The 20,453-nt window shown below is 43.3% G+C and overlaps 1 protein-coding gene across 1 annotated transcript in view; it reads right to left on the bottom strand.

The window, feature by feature from the left end:
* Positions 1-13,114, bottom strand: part of CFAP90 (cilia and flagella associated protein 90) — a 266,200-nt gene extending 253,086 nt beyond the window's left edge. The window contains exon 1 of the mRNA XM_069218878.1: positions 12,863-13,114. Coding sequence (XP_069074979.1) covers positions 12,863-13,033 — 171 coding nt within the window. The 5' untranslated portion in view covers positions 13,034-13,114. The remainder of the gene's footprint in view (positions 1-12,862) is intronic.
* Between the last annotated feature and the right edge of the window lie 7,339 nt (positions 13,115-20,453).

Consider the following 20,453-nt stretch of genomic DNA (forward strand, 5'->3'; position numbering starts at 1 on the left):
TAAGACTTGGGTGACTGTCCTGCAACAGTCGGCTGGTATCCATCTGCAGATCTTCCAAAGTTTGCAGAGTATGTGCCAGCAGGAGGAGGCCACAGAGTTTACCTGGGGGGTCATAAATAGGGAGAAGTTGAGGATGATTCCTAAGTTGGGGGCATGTTCGGTCAGTGCAGTGGGGTGCTGAGGGATGTGGACCACCAGGAGTCATCCCAAGCTGAGGTGGCGTTCCTGAAGATGATGAGCTCCTTCTTGTTGGAGTTGAGCTTGAGGCAGCTTTCTTTCATCCAGGTGGCGGCAGCTTCCATTCCTGTGTGAAAGTTCCTTTTGGCCGTATCCGGGTCTTCGGTGAGGGAAATGATGAGTTGTGTGTCATCGGCATATGACATGATGTTCATACCGTGGCTTCTAACAATAGCAGCCAGAGGGGCCGAGTATATGTTGAATAGTGTGGGACTCAGCGAGGATCTTTGGGGGACTCCGCAGTTGACTCCTGTGAGTGTGGAAGGGTAGGGTGGGAGCCTGACCCTCTGCGTCCCCTTGGAGAGTAAGGAGTGGATCCATTCCACGGCTCTTCTGTGGATTCCTATGTTGTGGACTCTGGTGCGCTGAGAGCTGTGGGAGACTGTGTCAAAAGCTGCTGAGAGGTCAAGGAGTATGAGTGCTGTGGTGTGGCCGTGGTCTAGGAGTAATTGGATGTCGTCGGTGGCTGCTAAAAGTGCTGTCTCTATGCTGTGATTGCTGCGGAAGCCAGACTGGGAGCTGTTCAGAGAGTTGTTGGCCTTAATGAAATTCTGTAGTTGTGCATTCAGGTCTGTATTCTGGCTAATCCCGTAAATTGTGATGTGGGACAATCAGCTTGGAGTCTTGCATTCTGGGACAGACAGTCTTTCATGAGGAAAGAAGAAAAGAAGCAGTGTTCACTTCAGAATAAGCAAAACTCCAACTAAAACTACAAAGACTTAGAACCTAAAGTACATTTTGGTTTCTGGAAAGGGACTATAAGGAAAGGAGGTTGACACCCCAAAATGTGTCATCTGCCAAGCAGTCATATTGGCGGTGTGAGAGGAAAAGCTCTGTAGGACTTCTGCCTGTAACCAGAGCTGGGGGCTAAAGGCAGCCAGCCTCCCTGCTGGGTAAGGGTGCATAACCCAGGACACCAAGATCCCCTGCCATCGAGCCTGAAAGCACCAGAGCCTACCTGCTTGCCAAGACCAGTGCGCCCTGCGAGGAAGCGGAAAGCATTGGAGGGAGCGAGGTCCAGTAGGGTGCCCTGAAGAGGATTCCCTGAGCCAGGTGTGAGGCTGTGCACTGATCAGTTTGTTTCTCATGTGCCATGTCGGCTCTGTGGCCCCCATAAGTCAGGAGAGGGTCCTTGGAAACTGAGCTGAGGGTGAAGCACTGTGCAGGCCTAGGCAAACCCATTCCGAAGCACCGGGGTGACCCTCTATGCCAGAGAGGCCACCTGTAAAGTTACCTCTGCTGAACTGCTGGACCCTTGACCGTCATGGCATGGGCATTTGCACCAAGAAAGTCTGCGCCTGTGTTGTCCTGGAACCGCTGCAACCCTGTATGCCAGGACGGGCTGCTGGTACCAAAGACCCAAATGTTTCAGGTCATTACCTGAAGGAGAGACTGAGGCTACGCTGTGCGCAGTGGACCCACACTGTGAGAGAACAGCACCTCTCTGACTGGAGGCCTGATCTGCACTGCAGGGGAACAGCACCTGTCTGACTGGAGGCCTGCTGAAGATGCCATGGATGATGTTGAACCCTCACTGGGCTCCAGCAGGGAGCAAATAAAGGATTTCTCCCCTACTGGGAAAAAACAATTGATCACATCTCTGCGAGCTGGGAGCTGCTCTGACAACTGAGTCGGACTCTGGCAGCGCCTCTCAGGAGAGAGCGCCTACCCTGCCGGGTGCTGCTGCATGGACCCCGAGCAGCCCGGCTTCTCCGAACTGAGCAGGACTTGTGGGTGCTTGCTCTGAGGGCACATGCTGCTGTGCTGAGCTCCTCCATGCTGCAGGAGCAGGTAAGACATGAGCTGGGCCAGTTGGCGCCCAAGGGACTCGCTGCTAACGGTGCTGTGACACCATAGACACTTTTGACTCAAATCCTGAAGAGTTAAAGGAGAACTCTTGAGTATGGCCTAATAGTGGGATTCCCTCAATGTGGGCACCAGTGAATGGGAAATAACCACAAACATAATACAGAAAGGAGGGTGGGAGAGGGAGTTGCCTGACAACTACTTCAGCCCCTACCTCAAGGGGGATTGTGTTGTTGCTTCTGAATGTCATAAACCTTTGCATGTGTAGAGTAAAAATAGAATACTTTCTTTACTTGTATAAAAGCAAGTATTTTATTGAACATTGATTGTTCATACCCCATGACCTTTGAGTTCAGAGACAAGTTCACTGCACCTTATCTACCCTCCCCCAAAGGGAGCCTTGACTGCTCGACCACACCTACCACTAAGAGTCAAGTACAGAAGGGTACTAGGCGCAGTTGCGTGGGATAGTTGTTTGGGTCTTGGGAAATCAGGAGCAAAAGGCTTCAACCACCCTGGTTAGGCTCAGTAGCCTCTGCATGCCCTGTGGCCCTCTGAAAGGGGTTCTGACAACAGTCATAGGATCATGTGCTACCAAACATGCTGCTAGTTTTTTACAGGGCATTGCATACACTATAAATGACAGCCGAGGAGCAGCATAAGTGCCTGACACGAAGAGATGAGAAGGCACTCGCTGATGTAGCGGCTTGGGGAACTCTGTTGGAACGATTAACTGGCGGGGAGGACATAAGCTCTGTAAGCAGTGCGGAGGATGAGCAGGGTGGGGACACTCGCTGCGTCTTCTGAGAGGGGGGTAGACAACTATGGCTTAGATATGTTCCTGCTTGCATAAGCTGTTTAATGTTTGGTCTCACAATGTTCTCGGTTGGGGTGGCGGGGTGGAGGGTAATGTCCGTACAGTGGTTATAACTCTCACATGACTTGAACTTGGTTGCAAACGCCCCTCTGGTACTCCTATGTAAGGATGATGTATTGTCTTGCTATTATATGCACTGTATGTATGTTCTTGTTGGTTTTAATTTACCAAAACTCAATAAAAACCGTTTTTAAAAAAATTATAAAAAGTTATGTATGGAATGTATGTAAATTAATTAATTTATTTAAAAACATAAGTTTACATCTACTTTCAACATTAAAAAGTTGCTAAAATGTCATAAAATGCAAATATTTTGCATTTATATATAGTTTTTTTAAACATTTAATTGAATGTATATGTTTATATTTAAGAGATCAAGTTAAATGAATTTATTTTAATATTATTTAGTATGGGGTGCTCTTTTATGTCCCTGACTCCACAATTGGATGGGGTTTCAATACCAGTGGTTGGCCTGGTGTAAGGCTGGAGTACATCTTACTCAAGGTTTGAGCTGGAGTATATTTACTAATGTTCTGGGTACCTTTTGGCTTTAGTAACTTTAGAAGTGCAGATTGCGTATAGGAATGGGCTTAATCTTTTGTGACCCTTCCTAAACCCCTCCTGAGCTCTCCTTTAACACATCCTTACTCCTGCTTAACCCCCTCCCGTTTAGTAGTAAGTAATCACCATGTTCCAGCCACACACTCTGTACCTACCACATTTGCTTCTAAAACGCAGGCTGACATGTGGAGATATTTCTGTAGTCGGGGCTAAAATCTACAATTTTGAAGTGGCAGTTGCGTATGTAGTTTTCTGAATAGCATTTAGGTTGGTGGACGCTGGTGCCGGTTGGCTCACGTCTTGGATCTGCTGCGGAGTGTGAGCCGCGGACGCGCTGCTGCTGTTGCTGCGGCGATTTTGGGGGTGCTAGCCGGGGGAGGACCGCTTTTCGCCGGTGTGTGTCCCGGCTGCATTCCGGCTGAGGGTGCCCACCCTGCTCCTTTCCAGCGCCAGATTTGCTGTCTTGGCACGGATTGAGGAGCCAGGAGGAGCCAGAAGGAGCCTGAAGGAGAGCCTGAAGGAGAGTCAGAGGGAGTTTTGCTGCCCTCCCCTGCGGACCCCCGCAGACCAGGTGAGCAGACCGGGCGAGACCGGGAGAGACCGGGTGAGCAGCTGCTCCTGCTGTTTCTGGGGGCTCCCTGGTCGGATCTTGTCGTGCGGGACACTCCTTGGCCACTTGATCCCCCCCCGCTTCTACCCTCTGCTTCGGCTCCGGTCCTCCGGTCCCAGCCCTGGTGCTGGTGTTTAGTCGCGTCGCCTCACCCAGCCCCAGCTCTAGCCTCGGCCTCGGACCTGGCGTTGCTGGTGGTCCGGTTGGTGGTCTCTCCTAAAGACTAAGTAAGGAAGTAAGTAAGGAACCAAGGAACCAAGGGGGGACGGCGAACGGTGAACGGAGAACGGAGAAGCCCTCGAAGATGGTTGGGACAAGAGGAAAAACAAAGAAGGCCAGGGATCAGAGCAGGAATCCAACAGTTCACAAGATCTGGGGTTAGACCAGGACCAGGACCAGGATCCTGGAATCATCCAGTTATCCCAGGGGGGATTCATAAATCAAGGAGAGGTCACAGCAGAGGGTATCCAAATCGGGATTCCCGGCGACGAAAGCGAACCAGGAGAAGAGTTGGGTGGGACACCAGAAGCGGTGTCAGTGCCTCTGCTGCCAGCCCATACTGACTCCGATGATATGGGGTGTGCAATACTGAACGCAGGAGAAACTGCAGGAGAAACTGTGGGGGGCCTTGTAAGTCCTCTGTGTAGGAGACAACAGTATACACCAATGCACCCGGGCCCAGGTGGGACCACGGGAGTAAGGAAAACTAAATTAAAGATAAACACCATTACTAACTACTATAACCAAGTGAACTTAAACTCTGAACAGCCGCAAACGCAAAGTTCCAAAGCTAGTGACCTCCCATTACAGTCATCGGGGGAAAAGGGTGGCAATAACGTGGGGGGGGGGGTGAACTGGAGCATTCAGAGACCGGGCACCAGGATATTCGCCTATTCCAGCAGCGATCGACTGGTTTATCGCGACTATCCTGTCCAATGAATAACCCCCTCGGGGATGGCGAAGTGGAGTCAAATAACTTCCCGGAGTGGGGCAATTTTTCGGGAGAGCAAAGAAAAAGCAATGAATCACCTTATCCTGAACCCCAAATGGGACTATTAAACTCCGGGAATTCCTCATTAACATTCCCTCCACGATGTGCCCAAGCAGAACTTATAGTACTCCAAAACATAATGGGTCCTGAAATAGAACAATTACCACCTAAACAGACCCATAAACTTTCAGCGCCACAGCTTCACTGCGAAAGCCAAACTGTAAAAACTAATTTAACGCTGTGCAGACTCAATAGTAGTTCCTTTGGTCTGGAGCTGTCCTCGCCTGACAACTCCGTTATTGGCAATATAGACCCTCAACTAAACAGTATAACATCAGAAGATCTAAACTTCCTGGAAGGTAGCATAATAAAAGGCCACAGAGGAGAGGACGATAAGAACTTAGAAGGCCAGATAACCAATGAGCAAAGTGGGCAAAATTGGGGAAACAGAGATGATCTCTCATTAGATCAACCAATTCTTAGCATCATGAAAGTTATATGTACAACACTGGGCTCAATTGCAACAACGATCATGGCCCAGTCTCAAAAATTCGACGATCAACTTGAGCTGACTAAACAATTTACAACCTCAATACATAGACTATAGATTACAGGATGGCCCTAGTAGAGGGCGTAAAAGGGAAAACCTGTTGCACCAGGCAGTGGCTGACAAAATGGACAAGACGGATAGACAAGCCTGTGGACCACTGCTGGAAAAATTACTGGAAGTCCCGAAAGTAATCAAAGACATAATCGAAGATTGCAAACATAGCCTTAAAAGCACACAGGTGTGCAATCACGAGTCAGGAAAAACAGAATCTAGATTAACTGAAAGGCCAATAGACAGAGAAGATAGAAAAGGGCACTCTGTCCCAGGACGAGAGAATTGCCCAGATGCAAAAAACCAGACAGACAAGATGGAGAGAACCAACGGAAGTCCTGAATTTGGAATCAAAGCCTCAAATACAGTAGAAAAAAGGACCCCGAGTAAAAGGCCTCAACCAATAGGCAGATGGAAAAACACATGGAAAAAAGCTAGAAGAAATAAAAAAGTACCAGCAAAAAATGCTTTAAACATGCCACAACAGATAAGCCCAATAGGGGAAATCAGGAACATAGGTGATGAGTCTGCCCAACAGCAGCATAGAGATGAAAACATTAAGTCTGAGAGTCTCGAGAAACTTACTGACAAAGTCATTAATTTCATAAATAAAAATCCTGGATTACTGTGCGACAAAGGTTGCACTCACCATTCCCATATAAACCGTATACCCATTGGCCCCAGGGGATACCAAGCATCTGGGCATGACTTAGATAAAGGAAGGAGGTCTGAAAAAGATCCTGGTACAAATCATGGGACAAATGAGGCAAACGACTCCCTAGTCAATGGACAACCCAAATGGAGCCCAGAAACATCAAAATCAAGTACCGGCATCGACAAGTACCTCCCAGCTATAAAAATAGAACACTCAGCCCAGGTACATTACTCAAATACAGTAGGAGACCACTATGGAAAACGCCAGCAGCCTCCGAACTCCATTACTGAGGGGGTAGAACAAGACAACAGCAAAGGTGAAAGCAGAAGGGCAGAGACCCCAGAGTGCATAGGAAGCAAACAAAGTATAAGAACAACCATGTGCGTGGACAACACAATAGCCCCGGGTTCCCGCACCCCGGACAAAGGTAAAATACTGCTCTCAGGTTAGCCCTGGAAATCGCAATCTCAGTAACCAGCCTAGGTGGATCACTGATTCGCTTGCCCTACCGCGCCCAGCGCTGGACCTGGAAACTAAAGGAAAAAGGGATAATTGGCCTCCAAAAAGGCAACCTTATGAAGAACATAGGAACAAAGAGTTGCAACTTGGGAGGGAAAAAGGCCAGGTAGAACGAACATTGACTAGTCGGGCAGTTACCACTCATAACAGACAAAATGAAGATAATCAACTCCAAGGAAGACGGTCGCAGGGAGGTGGCGGGCATACTGAGATCCGCACTGAAATAACTATAAAGAGCTTGAAGCCACGATCACGTTTATCCCCGAGTACTCCTCAAGAGGAAGTCATGACATCCTGAACAGGTCTAATATCCTACATTTGGTCCACTCCCTGCCAGCCGTACAGAATGTAACAACCAAAGACCTCCTCTCAGTAAGATTCATACCAAAAAAAGAATTAGAGAACGGGGAATCAACAGAAACAGTCTGGGCCTCACCTTGGATAGCAGAACAGATCCTAAAATGTTCTAACATGATGAAGACCTGGGGAATATCTATTGCTATTCCACAAAAGGAACCATATCCAACAATATTTCTTGAAAAAGCGCCAAACCAAAACATGTTGGGTAGGCAAGAGGTAAAAGGCAATTCTGGTTCGATACTCCAGGGAGCAATTAGCTCCAAACAACAACTCCCTGAACGAATAAATCTGAGCAATATGAGGTTCTGCCTGTTGGCCAATTCCCCTAGAAACAGCAGGGGCAATCTCCCACAGTCGCAGAATTACGAAGATCAACCATCTAGAAGTTTGTAGCAAAAAATGGACGGCTTGAACATAAAAGATAAAACTAGTCCCATATTAAAAATTCTAAGCTGGAACATTGCAGGCTTAAAAAGCAAAATGGAAGATAAGGACTGGGTTGAATTCATTAAAAAACAAGACATCAGCTGTTTCCAAGAAACTTGGTCTATTAATGCTATTGACCTAGATGGGTTCTCCACTTTCCACTCACCCTCTATCAAGCAAAAAAAAGGAAGACCATCGGGAGGCCTGATCATTTGGATCAGAACTTCACTACTGGGAAACTCCGTAGTAACTCATGCTGTATTAAGCAAGGAAATCCAGACGCTTGCAGTAAAATATGAGGAGTGGTCACTCGAAATAGTAAATGTGTATTTCCCTCCTATTAGCCGGGTCCAAGTCATGCCAGGTGTGCGGCTCCTTAAGGAACATATCCTAAATAAAAGAACTAAGGGTTGGAGGAACCCAGCACTAGGTCATACGAACAACCGCTCTCCCCAGCCTTGTAAAACCTTTTTACTGATATGCGGTGACTTCAACACTAAACCTCATTCTATCCTCTGGGATGAACAAGTAGTAGAGGAAGACCACACTTGGAATATTCCAACGCCCCTCATCCAATGTTGTAAAGACTCCAAGAAAGGAGAACTAATCTTTGAAGCATTAATAGAAGGAGGAATCCGCACATTAAACGGAAGAACAAATTCAGATAGAACTTTTAAATCTACCTTTCGAACTGGAAAAAGGCAAAGTATAATCGACTACATGGCAATAAACATCGAAGCCTGGCATTATGTCATCGATATGGAAATAAGGGACAGGATTGAGAGTGATCACGACCCACTGCTAATGGAGATAGTCCATCCGGACACGAGCCCAGGGAAGGCCGAGTCTCCATTCAACGGAAATAGCTTAAAAATAACCATGAGACCAAATAGGAAAAACATATTAAGGTCAAAGGAGGATGAACCTTATACGAGCGCACCTAGTCAAACCTGGTTGCTATCACTTAGCACGTTTTTAAATCTACCAGTTAACGAAGCTTTACCCCTCCTGCATAATTTTAATAATCTGCTATTACAAACAACAAAGGAAAAGACCAAGCATCTTCAAATTAATCCTAAAACGATGGAGGGCTGGTTCGATGAAGAGTGTTTGAAACTAAAAAAGACCTTATCACAAGCACTAAAGAATCGGCATTTGAATGACTTTAATGAGCAATATTTTCATGAATGCAGGCAACAGTACAAAAAATTACTGAGACACAAAAGGAAGATATTCCCACATAAACTCTGGAAAATTCTACTGCAGGCAATATCGGCAGGGAACTGCAAAAAGTTTTGGGAGATAGTCAGGTGGGGATGCGAAGGTCCTTCGAAAAACCTAGAACTGAATATCAACCCACAACTTTGGGTAAAGCATTTTACCGCCTTGTACCAGGAAGTTGCCAAGACGGCATCCGGGAGTACCAATAACTCAAACAGTCTTACTCAAGGGCTGGTAGGCAGAAATCAAAGATCAAGTAAGGTATTTCCACTTCAAAAGACCTATGCAGTACCTTCAAATCGGCTTGTTAGATCAGGAAATGAAACCCAGAATGAACTAGTCCCTAACGAATTCCCCAGCACAAATTCCATGCAAGTAACCCATGCCATTCCATGTGCAATGGAGTTAATACCGGAATTCAGTGAGAAAGAGATTAAACAAGTTATTCTCCTCCAAAAGCCGCACAAGGCTACAGGCCCAAACGGTATCCCTTCAGACTCTTACCGTAACCAGCTAACGTTATGGCTACCTGCTCTAGCCCGTCTATTCAACAGTGTTTGGCACCACGAGGTAATCCCTACTTCTTGGAAGAAATCAATAATTGTTCCAATTTACAAAAAAGGGCCTCGTGACATGGTGTGCAATTACAGGCCTATCTCACTGCTTGATAGTGTTGGAAAGATTTTTGCCAAAATGATTCAGTCGCGCCTAGACCAATGGCTAGAGGATGGAGATTTAATATCAACACACCAAGCTGGTTTTAGGAGAGGCCAAAGTACAACAGATCAACTTTTTAAGCTAAACATGATCTGCGCTAAATACGCCACCCTAAAAGATTGTCCATTATATCTGGTCTTTGTGGATCTTCAAACAGCCTTTGACAGCGTAAACCGCCAAACATTATGGCAGTTATTGTCGGAAATGGGCATACAGGGAAAGATTTTAAGGCTGTTAATTCTACTGCATACAGGAAATACTGCCAGGGTCAGATATACTACGAGAAATGATTATACGGCAGAAATTCCAATCGAGCGAGGCGTAAAACAAGGCTGTGTTTTGGCCCCAACCTTATTCAATTGTTATATAAATGAAGAAAGTCAAGACCTGAGGGAATTAAATCTGGAGGTGCCAAAACTAGCCAATGAAAGTATACCTATCATGCTCTTTGCTGATGACGCTGTACTACTGGCAAGAACGAAGAAAGCAATGCATCGACTACTCAGGGGTTTCAAATCATTTTGCACCTCAAAGAGCATGGTAATCAATGAGGGGAAAACAAAGTTTATGATTCTTAACCAAAAACAGACGATGCAATCGACCTTTAGGGCAAACAACAAGCCTTTGGCCCGAGTGGCTACTTATGATTACCTGGGCTGCAGATTAGACGAAAAACAGACATGGAAACCACAAATTTATAAAAGTAGCATCTCCTTGGCCCAACAAGCTGGAGCAGTACTCAGATTTGCAAAAGCTACAGGCAACCATTCTGTGAGTTCTGCACTGCTCGCATACAAAACAAAAGCAAGAGCCGCAGCACTTTACAGCGCAGAGATCTGGGGATTCAGAAAGACTCCATCAATACAAGTAACCGAGAATAAATTTTTACGCCGATTACTTTGTTTAGGCAATGCCACACCAATGAACGCAATAAGAATTGATCTACAAATGAGAAAGGTTGAGGACTACATTGCTCTGGCTCCAATAAGATACTGGATCCGTATTTGGTCAAAAGAGGAACTCAAACCATATAGAGACGTACTTAAGGACATCATGAAGCTACAAAGCCATCGGAAATTGCCCTGGTTCAAACACATCTCAACTACCCTGGCTGCTATCGGCCAGGAAGACCTCTGGCTCCATCCAGAAAAAATCAGAAGGCCTAGTTTAGCTGTCATAAAAAAGGCATATTGGGAACAAAAGACAGAGTATGTGTGAGACACTTAGCCCTTCATTTAAGCGCTACATTTTGTTTATTTAACCAAGAGCTTAAACCAGCAATATTCATAGACAGTATTTATCCGGAGGAAAAAAGGGTTCTCTATTTTAAATTCTGCATGGGCACACTACCTGTGATGGCGGTGACCAACAGATGGCAACCCATTCCTCTGGGTAGATTAGAATGTTGTCCATGTCTTCATGGTGGCCCAGAAACACTTTCCCTCTTCCTTTTATTATGTCACTTCACGCTTAAACTCCGCAAATTATATTTACGTCCACTTTTTAGATCCTACGGAGTTAGGAAGTGCAATGAGGCGGAAGTGTTATGTATGCGATCAGACGAGAAACACATTATGACAAAGGTTTCAACTTATATATTGGAAGCATGGAAGTTACATTCATCAATGCACCCACAGTTGGCACAAGCATAACTGCTTGTGTTATCCCATAGCTATCTAGCTTGGGAAATCGGTGCAGGGTGTTGTAAAACTGGGTTAGGCCTCGCGCTTCTATTAAACGGTTGGCAGGCACCGTAAGGTCCCAAATGATTTGTGCCAGAACAAGATATTTAAATATTAGATTTATAATGTTTTTCTAGAATAAGTTAAGTTTTATGCAATTTATGGCTATACATTAAGTTTTATGATAATGCAGGGCAAATCGGATACATTTCGGCACATGTTAAATCAAAAATTCAAGCACAGTTTTCCCTTTCTATTGAGACGTTTTATTCAATGTGATTTTTACAGAGTGTGATGGACTGATACTTATTGTGTGATTATTGTTATGGCCGTATAGGCTAACAACAATTAAATAAATGGTAAATGGAAATGGAATAGCATTTACTATTGTCCAACTAACATACTACAAAATCAAATTTGAGAAAGGCATAGTAATGTTTAAAGTACCGTTTTAATTGAGTATGTTTGATTATTCCAGGCGCTAAAAATGGAGGGTAGATATAATGACACAAACAGTAATTACGTTTTCCAGTTCAGAGGTACTAGTACTATGCTACTTAAAGTATAGCCAACTTCACTGGAAGTGTGAGATTCTACTGCTGCTGCTTTTTTCCGCATGATTATGGTTTTGCCACATGATCCATCATCTGCTGTATAGTCTGCAGATTTTAGCAAACAAAATGTTTCTAGTTCAACTATCAAACATTACCAAAAAGGCTACTACATGTGTTTGTCTGCAGTAGTGGGCCCTTCAAAAGGGTTAACAGGTCATCTTTCATTTGCTTACTTATGTGTTATGTTGTTAAACTGGTACTAGTGAGGTGAACATTTGCCAAACAGTATTTCCATGCGTAAAAATTGTACAATAATAAAGTAATAGTATCAAAAAAATGTACGGCATTATGTCGCATAATGTTCCCTATCTTGTCACATAATTTAGTCAATTCTGCAGCATAATTTGTAGAATTCCTGCCGCACAACTCCAGTGCCCACGCGTATATTACTCCTTTTAACAAGCACAGGACTCATAGTGGTACCCTATCATAAGTATAGCGGTCCTGCTGTACTGCCCATTTAAAGGTGTGGCGGACCTGAAGGCAAGTGCTGGGACGGTCCCACAAAAAGTAGCTTCGCTGAGAATTTCTGACAATTCAGAGAAATGCTTGTACTGTTCACTGCTCGTGTAGCAAACTTGCTGACAATTGCTGGTGACATTGCAAGAATATACTGATAACGAATTTACCGATGACAAAGTTCATGGATCACCTCTCACCTAACCTACCCACTGAATATTAAAATGACTACGTGCCTCCACCCGAGCCCGCCCCGGTACAGTTTGTGAGATTATATTTTCTATGCAGAGAAAACACAAATAATGCACAGCTAGGCCACCACGACCTCATCCAAAAAATAGATAAAGCCCACTGGTGCAGAAAGCCGCATTATGTACATCGGATCAGCGTTACAAATGTTTAACTGCACACATTTCTTTTCAGCTTCCAGAGGCGAACCCTCGGCTTCCACGTTTCCCGGCACAATGTATCTCCCGATAATACAGTACTCATTGCACCAGCGCCTCAGTACCTATATTCTCCGTACCTTAATCTCCTGGTTAAAGTAGCTCAATTCTTTAGGTCCCTCTCTCCTTGTCGGTACGTATGCAAACGCTGACTGGGATGAGATGGGAGGTTCTTTGGCTTTCCTTCCCGCGCATTCTGCTTCCTCTATTGTAAAGTTGTCTTCCGTCTTACATACATTTAAATCCTTCATGTTTATAGAGATGTGCAAACCTACGTCCTTTACGGTCACAACACTGCGGTCTCGGTGTCTTTCTTTGCTTGTGAGAGCGCTGGCTGTTCTCAGGTTACAGACGCTTTCCAGCGTTGCTAGGTAATGTAGCTACTGTTCCAAAGTCGACGCGTTTCACGGGTCATAATTATCTTAGAAATGTGTTGCCATTTTTTCTTTTAAAAAGTGCCAGTTTGAAAAAATATATTTTTTTCTCTAGTATTCTATCGTCCTTCGGCTTTTCAATAAAACAACATAGGTCATATTTGTCTGTTTTCACTCTTCGCGCCCGAGATTCGGAAATTTCAACTTGGAACGTTAGTCCACTTTAACTTACATGCTTACTTCTCCACAGAGAAGGGGTGATTGGCATAAGACAGGTTTTCTCAGCGACCTTTATACTCTAACATGACGTTTGCGAAATGGGAACAGTCAGTGTAAGTTACGTGCTTTTGAACAGACATAAATGTAATGGTGAATAAAACCATGGAAGCACATCCGCTGTAATGTGTAGTAAACAAGACTACAGGTATAGGTAAGGTTAAACTCTTTTATTGAAGATGTAGACCGCTGCGATGTCGCAGCTACCGCCCCAACCGTCCTCTTGACTCCGAGTGTCTCGAGCTCTCTGTCATGAGCTCAAGACGTAAAACGGGAGTCGCGAGGACGCGGCATCACCACATTATCCTCTTCCCTTACAAACGAGCAAATAACAATTTAACCATTACTCATTAAGATAACAGTCTACAGAAAAAAAACAATAACACAAAATAAATAAAAATACATTTAAAGATACAAATTATAAAGAAAGATGAAACACAAAATCATAACTCAAATACATGTCACAGAATTAACGGTATCTCAAAGATCTCAAATACATGTCACAGAATTAACGGTATCTCAAAGGATTCACTCTTTGTCTGCCACTCCTGCGTACACAACCTTCAAAAACTACTTTATCAACATCCGTCGGATTCGTTTCATCAGTAACTGGTTCACTGTGAGATGGTTTGTTCAGACATTCCATAGAATGATCAGACTTACACATTTTGTTAGGCATTTCCTTGACTTTAACTACCCTGTCAACATTCCACCAATTCCGCAAATTAACCCTAACAGCATTACCACATACTTTGTCAATTATCATGGGTTCTGAAAATCTCTTTTCTCCTTTTTTTCTGTGAACAGGAAGTTTGATTCTAATCTTGTCCCCTACTTCAAATTCATGGGGGTAGACCCTCTTTGTTAAATCAAAGTATTCCTTCTGCTTCATTTGTGCCCTCCGGACATTATTTCTGACAGTATCATCAATTACACTCAAATCACTTCGTTTCACCCACTTGGACATCCAACCAGGACAGATCCTTGAAGATGGTTTCCTTCCACGCAACAGTTCAAATGGAGAAACACCTGTAGAAGAATGGGGGGTTGTGCGATAAAACCAAAGCATAGTACGTACAGAAATTTGAACATTTGACTTGTTAGCAATAGCCCATTGTACACAATTCCCCAACACTCGATTCATGCGCTCTACAAGGCCATTGGTTTGAGGATGATATAGTGAACTCCTTATGTGTTTGACATCACCTTCTAGTAAAAATTCTTTAAATTCCTGACTAACAAATTGCACACCATTGTCAGAAACAATGGCCGAAGGGAACCCCTCCCGTAGAAATACATCTATCAGGAATTCAATTACATTTTTTGATGAAGGCTCACTTATAAACTTGATTTCAGGCCACTTCGAATAGTAATCAATTAAGACTACAGCAAATCTACATGGACTTGGCAAAGCATAGAAAGGACCAATAAGATCAATTTCCAGCTTTTCCCACAGCCTAGCAGGTAGTTCAATAGGTTGTAATGGTGGAGTCCTCACCTTGAACCCCTTTTCACAACTGTTGCAAATCACACATTCATCCACACAGACATCAACACATTGGTCCATTCCAGGCCACCAAAACGTTTCACGTAATCTGCGCTTAGTAAGTGTCCTGCCCAAGTGTCCCTCATGCGCAGCAGCAACTATTCTTTTCCTCAGGCTCTCCGGGGGAACAAATCTCTCACCCCTCATCAGAATGCCATCCTCAACTGACATTTCACCTGACACCTTGACAAAAGTTTGAAATTGAATAGGTCCATTTCTTTCTCTGGGCCACCCTTCTTTTATAAATTTTACAATTTGAGCCAATACCAAGTCTTTCGCCAATTCCCTTTTCCACTCACATTCACTTATTGCGCACATATCTTCCAGATCAACAGCTGCTATAAAACAGTTATCAACATCATCTTCATCTTCATCCTCCCCAACACCCGCATCCTCAACCAGTGGAAATCTAGATAGAAAATCTGCTCTAACATTCTTGTTACCTGGAACATAACGGACTTCAAAATCATATTGCAATAATTTTGTGACCAATCTAGAAATGCGAAGTGTTGATTCTCTGATTTTGTCTCCAGTCAAAAAAGAAATAAGAGGACTATGATCTGTGCACAACACAAACTTGTTTCCCCAGACGTACGGATGAAACTTCCTTATAGCCCACCAACATGCCAACAATTCTTTTTCAATAACAGAAAAGTTTAATTCAGACCCTCTCAAAACTCTTGATGCATATCCCAAAGTTTTTTCAGTACCTTCTTTCGCCTGAGTCAACACAGCACCCACACCGAAACTGCTTGCATCAGCAGTTATAATACACTGCACGTCTGGATCAAACGGTTTCAAAATTTTAGGCCCAACTAGTTGTGACTTAATCCACTCAAACGCTTCCTGACAATCCTTACTCCAAACAAAAACAACATTTTTCTTTAACAAATTCGTTAAAGGTTTAGTTTTAGTAGCGTAATCACTCATGAACCGTAAATAAAATTCGCACAAACCAATAAAAGACTTCAATCCTGTTTTGTCTGATGGTGGAGAAGCATTCATAATCGCTTTGACTAACCCTGGTTTGGGTTCAATCCCTTGTTCGGAAACAACATGTCCTAAATATTCAACCCTATTACGCAAAAATTGGCATTTTTCCCTTTTGGAACCACTCCTTTTTCCTGCATGATTCTTAACACCTTCCTCACAATGTGATCATGTTCCTCTTTGGATGCTGCATGGATCAAAACATCATCTTGAAATACAGCTACCCCTTTTATGTCCTTTAACATCTGAGACATTACTCGCTGAAAAACAGCTGCTGCTGAGGCTAACCCAAAAGGCATCCTGCAATACTGAAATGTGCCCAAAGGTGAAACAAAAGCAGTAAGATGCCTTGAGGCTGGGTCTAGAACAATCTGATGATATGCTGTAGCTAAATCCAACTTGGAAAACCACCTTGATTCACCAATAGTGGCCAGCATTTCTGTAATTTTAGGTAAAGGATACGAGTCCACCCAAATATGTTTATTCAAACTGCGCAGATCCACAAATCGCCATTTTTCTTCCTTGCAATAACCAAGGGAGACAACCACAAAGAGGAATCTATAGGTTCAATGATACCTTTCATACACAGGTCCTTCAACTCCTTTTCCAATTTGTTCCTCACACTGAATGGTACACTCCTAAATGTGTGTTTCACTGGAATGGCTCCCTCCTTTACTTTTATCACATGAGTAAATTCTTCAATAGTGCCCAACATTTCAGAAAATACCAAAGGAAAATCCTTTATCAGATTGGCTGCATAATCACCTGATTCTACAACAGATACTTGTTCCTTAGTGCCTGGCCTCAAAACCATTTGGAATAACCCTTGATGGAACCAACCTAAAATGTTTAGTCCCTTAATCGCCACATAAACCTTGCCAAAAATTCTCCTTCCCTTGAACTCAAGAACATCTTCGAAATAACCAAACAATTCAATCTTTCTCCCTCCATAGGAGACAGGTGCTCTGTCAGGTGCACAGAGAGTTCTCTCTCCCCAAACCTCCTTGCACAGCTCTTGAGTAATCATTGTGATCCGAGCACCAGAATCCACCAAAAGTTTGATCACTTTGTCACCAACACCAATTTCAACATAAGGATCCACACACCTAGTAGGATTTCCAGTCACTATGTGATCCTCTGTGACAATCATCACCATGTCTCTGAATTCTTCTCGGATTCTATCTACATCACTATCATCCATTTCTGTAACATACGCTACCCCTGAACCATTTGGAAACCTCCCTGAACCCTGTTGATAACCAACACTCATTGTGCCACTCTGACACACTTTGGCAAAGTGCCCAACTTTGTTGCACTTCCTGCATGTGGCATTCTTAGCAGGACATCCCCTGCCACTCTTAATATGGTTCAGATTACCACACCGAAAACAAATGTTGCTTTGCTTAAAAAATGGTTTGGAAAAAGTCTTAGTTGATTTTAAATTTTTTCCATCCTGAGAATTCACCAATCCTATATTTTCTGTCGTTCTGGATTCCAGTTCCTTCACAGACACTTTAGACGTCTCAATGCTCTTTGCCAGTCGTAATGTCTCATCTAGTGACGGATTGCTCAAGGAAAGAAGTTTTTGTTGGATGGTCTTGTTCATGCATTTAGCAATAAATTGGTCCCTGACCAGCTGGTCACTAAACGCCTGAAATTGGCAATCAGCTGCAAGTTTTTTCAGTGCTGATACAAAGGTATCCACGTCTTCACCAGGATTTTGTTCTCTTTTGAAAAACTTGTGTCTAATAACGACTAAACTGGGTTGTATGTCAAACCTCAGTTCCAATTTTTTTACTGTTTCGGCATACTCATCATTCTCTTCTCCTTCTTCCAATACCAAGGCAGGAAGATATTTAAAAACAGATCTCCCTTCAAATCCTAGGGAATGGAGTAAAATATTTTTTTTTCTTTCAGGACGGAAGCGCGCTGCACCAATTGCTCCTAAGTACATTTCAAATGCATCAAACCAATTTTTCCATGGAATTGGAGGGTTACCCGGTGTTTCCCCAAAAAATGGAGGTGGATTCACAGACTGCATTCTTAAAACAGTACAAGTGCAGAAGATAAGTAATATCACAGGGTGTGTGACACAGAAGAAAATGAAGGCTGAAGAAACCCAGCAACAATTTTTACTTAACCTTCTTCACTTTTACGTCTGTATCAATATAAGAGCCACAGCAGATCACAGACAAAAAAAAAACACTGATGGTTCTTTGTAATATAAGCAGACCAAAAAAAATAAAATAAGATGAACTGTCAAAATTATCTTTCTTTTTAAAATCAAAGTGCAGTACCTCTTAATTCCATGAGATGGCAATATTGGCCCAAAAAAATTCAAAGTAACTGCTTCAGTTCTTCAGATTGACGTTACTATTATTAGCTGTACTTCCTGCTTGGTTTCGACGAGGAAAATGGGTCCGATGCAGCGGTCTACTCGTCGCCAGAAATACTAGTAGTAAACATGACTACAAGTATAGGTAAGGTTAAGCTCTTTTATTGAAGATGTAGACCGCTGCGATGTCGCAGCTACTGCCCCAACCGTCCTCTTGACTCCGAGTGTCTCGAGCTCTCTGTCATGAGCTCAAGACGTAAAACGGGAGTCGCGAGGACGCGGCATCACCACATAATGTTAAGTGGGAAAGAAATATTACATCCGAGCCCACCTCCTCCTCTCACCCTATGCATTTCAACGCTCGATAATTTTTTTGAACGCTAACCTAGCCGAGTAATATTTAGACTCATCAACATGTGCTAAATATTTCCAGAATCTTCCTGGATTTGTTCTGCAGTCCTACAGAAAAGGTTCCACTGGCCTAAATATAATGAAGGAAAGTGCCCACTCGGTCATGGTTGCATAGAAAAAGATATGTATATTTAGAGAGCAATGGGTGTCGCACATCCGTGATACAAGGTACCACTGCACCTGCTGCACCACTGCCAGCTATGCCCCACTACATCTTCATATGGAGAGTGTAGTGTCCTGCTGGACACGTTCTCTTCACATAGACACCCCACACCCACCCAACACAGGCGTCACCGGTCAGGTGACCCTGCCAATAACCCCACCACTGTGTCTGTGCCACATCTTTTAGTAGCATGGGGGCCTAGGGCCCCCAAAACTACAGAGAGGTCAGTTTGGATCATTCTACTGGGCTCTGATTTTGAAAAAACACCTATCTTGATGTCACTCTTTGCTGGCTTCTGGGGAAATCCATAGGTTGCGCGGAGGCATACCGAGGTTTGGTAAAGCATTTGAGGGTATTCCTATGTGTCATTTCTGACAATCGGATGATGGTCCCAGGGTTTACCATCTCAGGAGTCATCATGACAGAATGCGAGGCTCGTCAACCAGGAAAGGAAACAAACAATTATGGATATTTCACTTGGTAATAAAGGTGTATACACAAGATGCGTCAAATAATACACATCTAGTAAACACCTATAGTAAACACCTACTGTTCTTCGTATTAATAAAGAGGTATGAATAGGAAACAAAGGAAACAACATGACGTTAATAGAATACAGAAATAAAATAGACATTTCAGTTACTGAATGGTCACTAGAAAAAACTCGAACAAAAGATCTTGAACATTACGAAGACAGGAACATGGGTTCAGCATGAGGGAGGCACAAATTAAAACAATTTACTAACACAGTAAACAACACCACAAATGAGGCTTTTATTTTGTTGAGTTTCTGAAATGGAAAAGCACACAAAGAAAAACATATATGTGGACAATATTATTTCACAGATAAATAAAAGTGCTTTCAGCACACTGTTCTCTCTCTGCAGCAGATCTGATACTTCTGAATGGTAACTACAATGGAAATGTTGCATCTATTTTTAGTGCAATGTATAGTGTGGTGTGTTGTGAGATAATGTTAGCGCGCCTGGTCCTTAGTAAGTAAACTTACAAGGGGACGCGTATAGGTCGATTAACCTTTGGATTCGCATGGAGTATCCTAGCCATGTAGTAATCGATGACCATCAATAATCAATACACATATCGATAAATATTAAGAAAAACATGAATCATCAGTCAATAGCGTCAACATTTCATGAATAACCACAACTCAATTATACATTTGATCAATTTTATTCCCTATTAGTTACAATACTAATTCATGAGGTTAATTCAAACTTTATTCAATCGACTTCGGTATTAATTCATTAGTGACCACCAATAACAAGATCTAATCAGAACTTGAGAAAAGATGCATTCTAATGCCTCAACATAAATCAATAACGATGAATATGTTAACATGAGTAGCAGAATTCAGGAAATCAGTCCATCAGTCATTTGTCACCTTGTATATGTCAGTGTCTCAGACTAGGAACCCTGCCTAACCTCAGATTAGCATTAGCATGTGGGACTTCATGCGAAAACAGTTTGGAACATGAATTTTGAAAATCATCTAACTTAGGAGAAAAACTATAAAACAGCGCAGATGGTACTGATGACGCGTCCCTTTATGATAATT

The sequence above is a fragment of the Pleurodeles waltl genome, chromosome 2_2, assembly GCF_031143425.1.
Source record: "Pleurodeles waltl isolate 20211129_DDA chromosome 2_2, aPleWal1.hap1.20221129, whole genome shotgun sequence".
Taxonomy (NCBI): Eukaryota; Metazoa; Chordata; class Amphibia; order Caudata; family Salamandridae; genus Pleurodeles; species Pleurodeles waltl.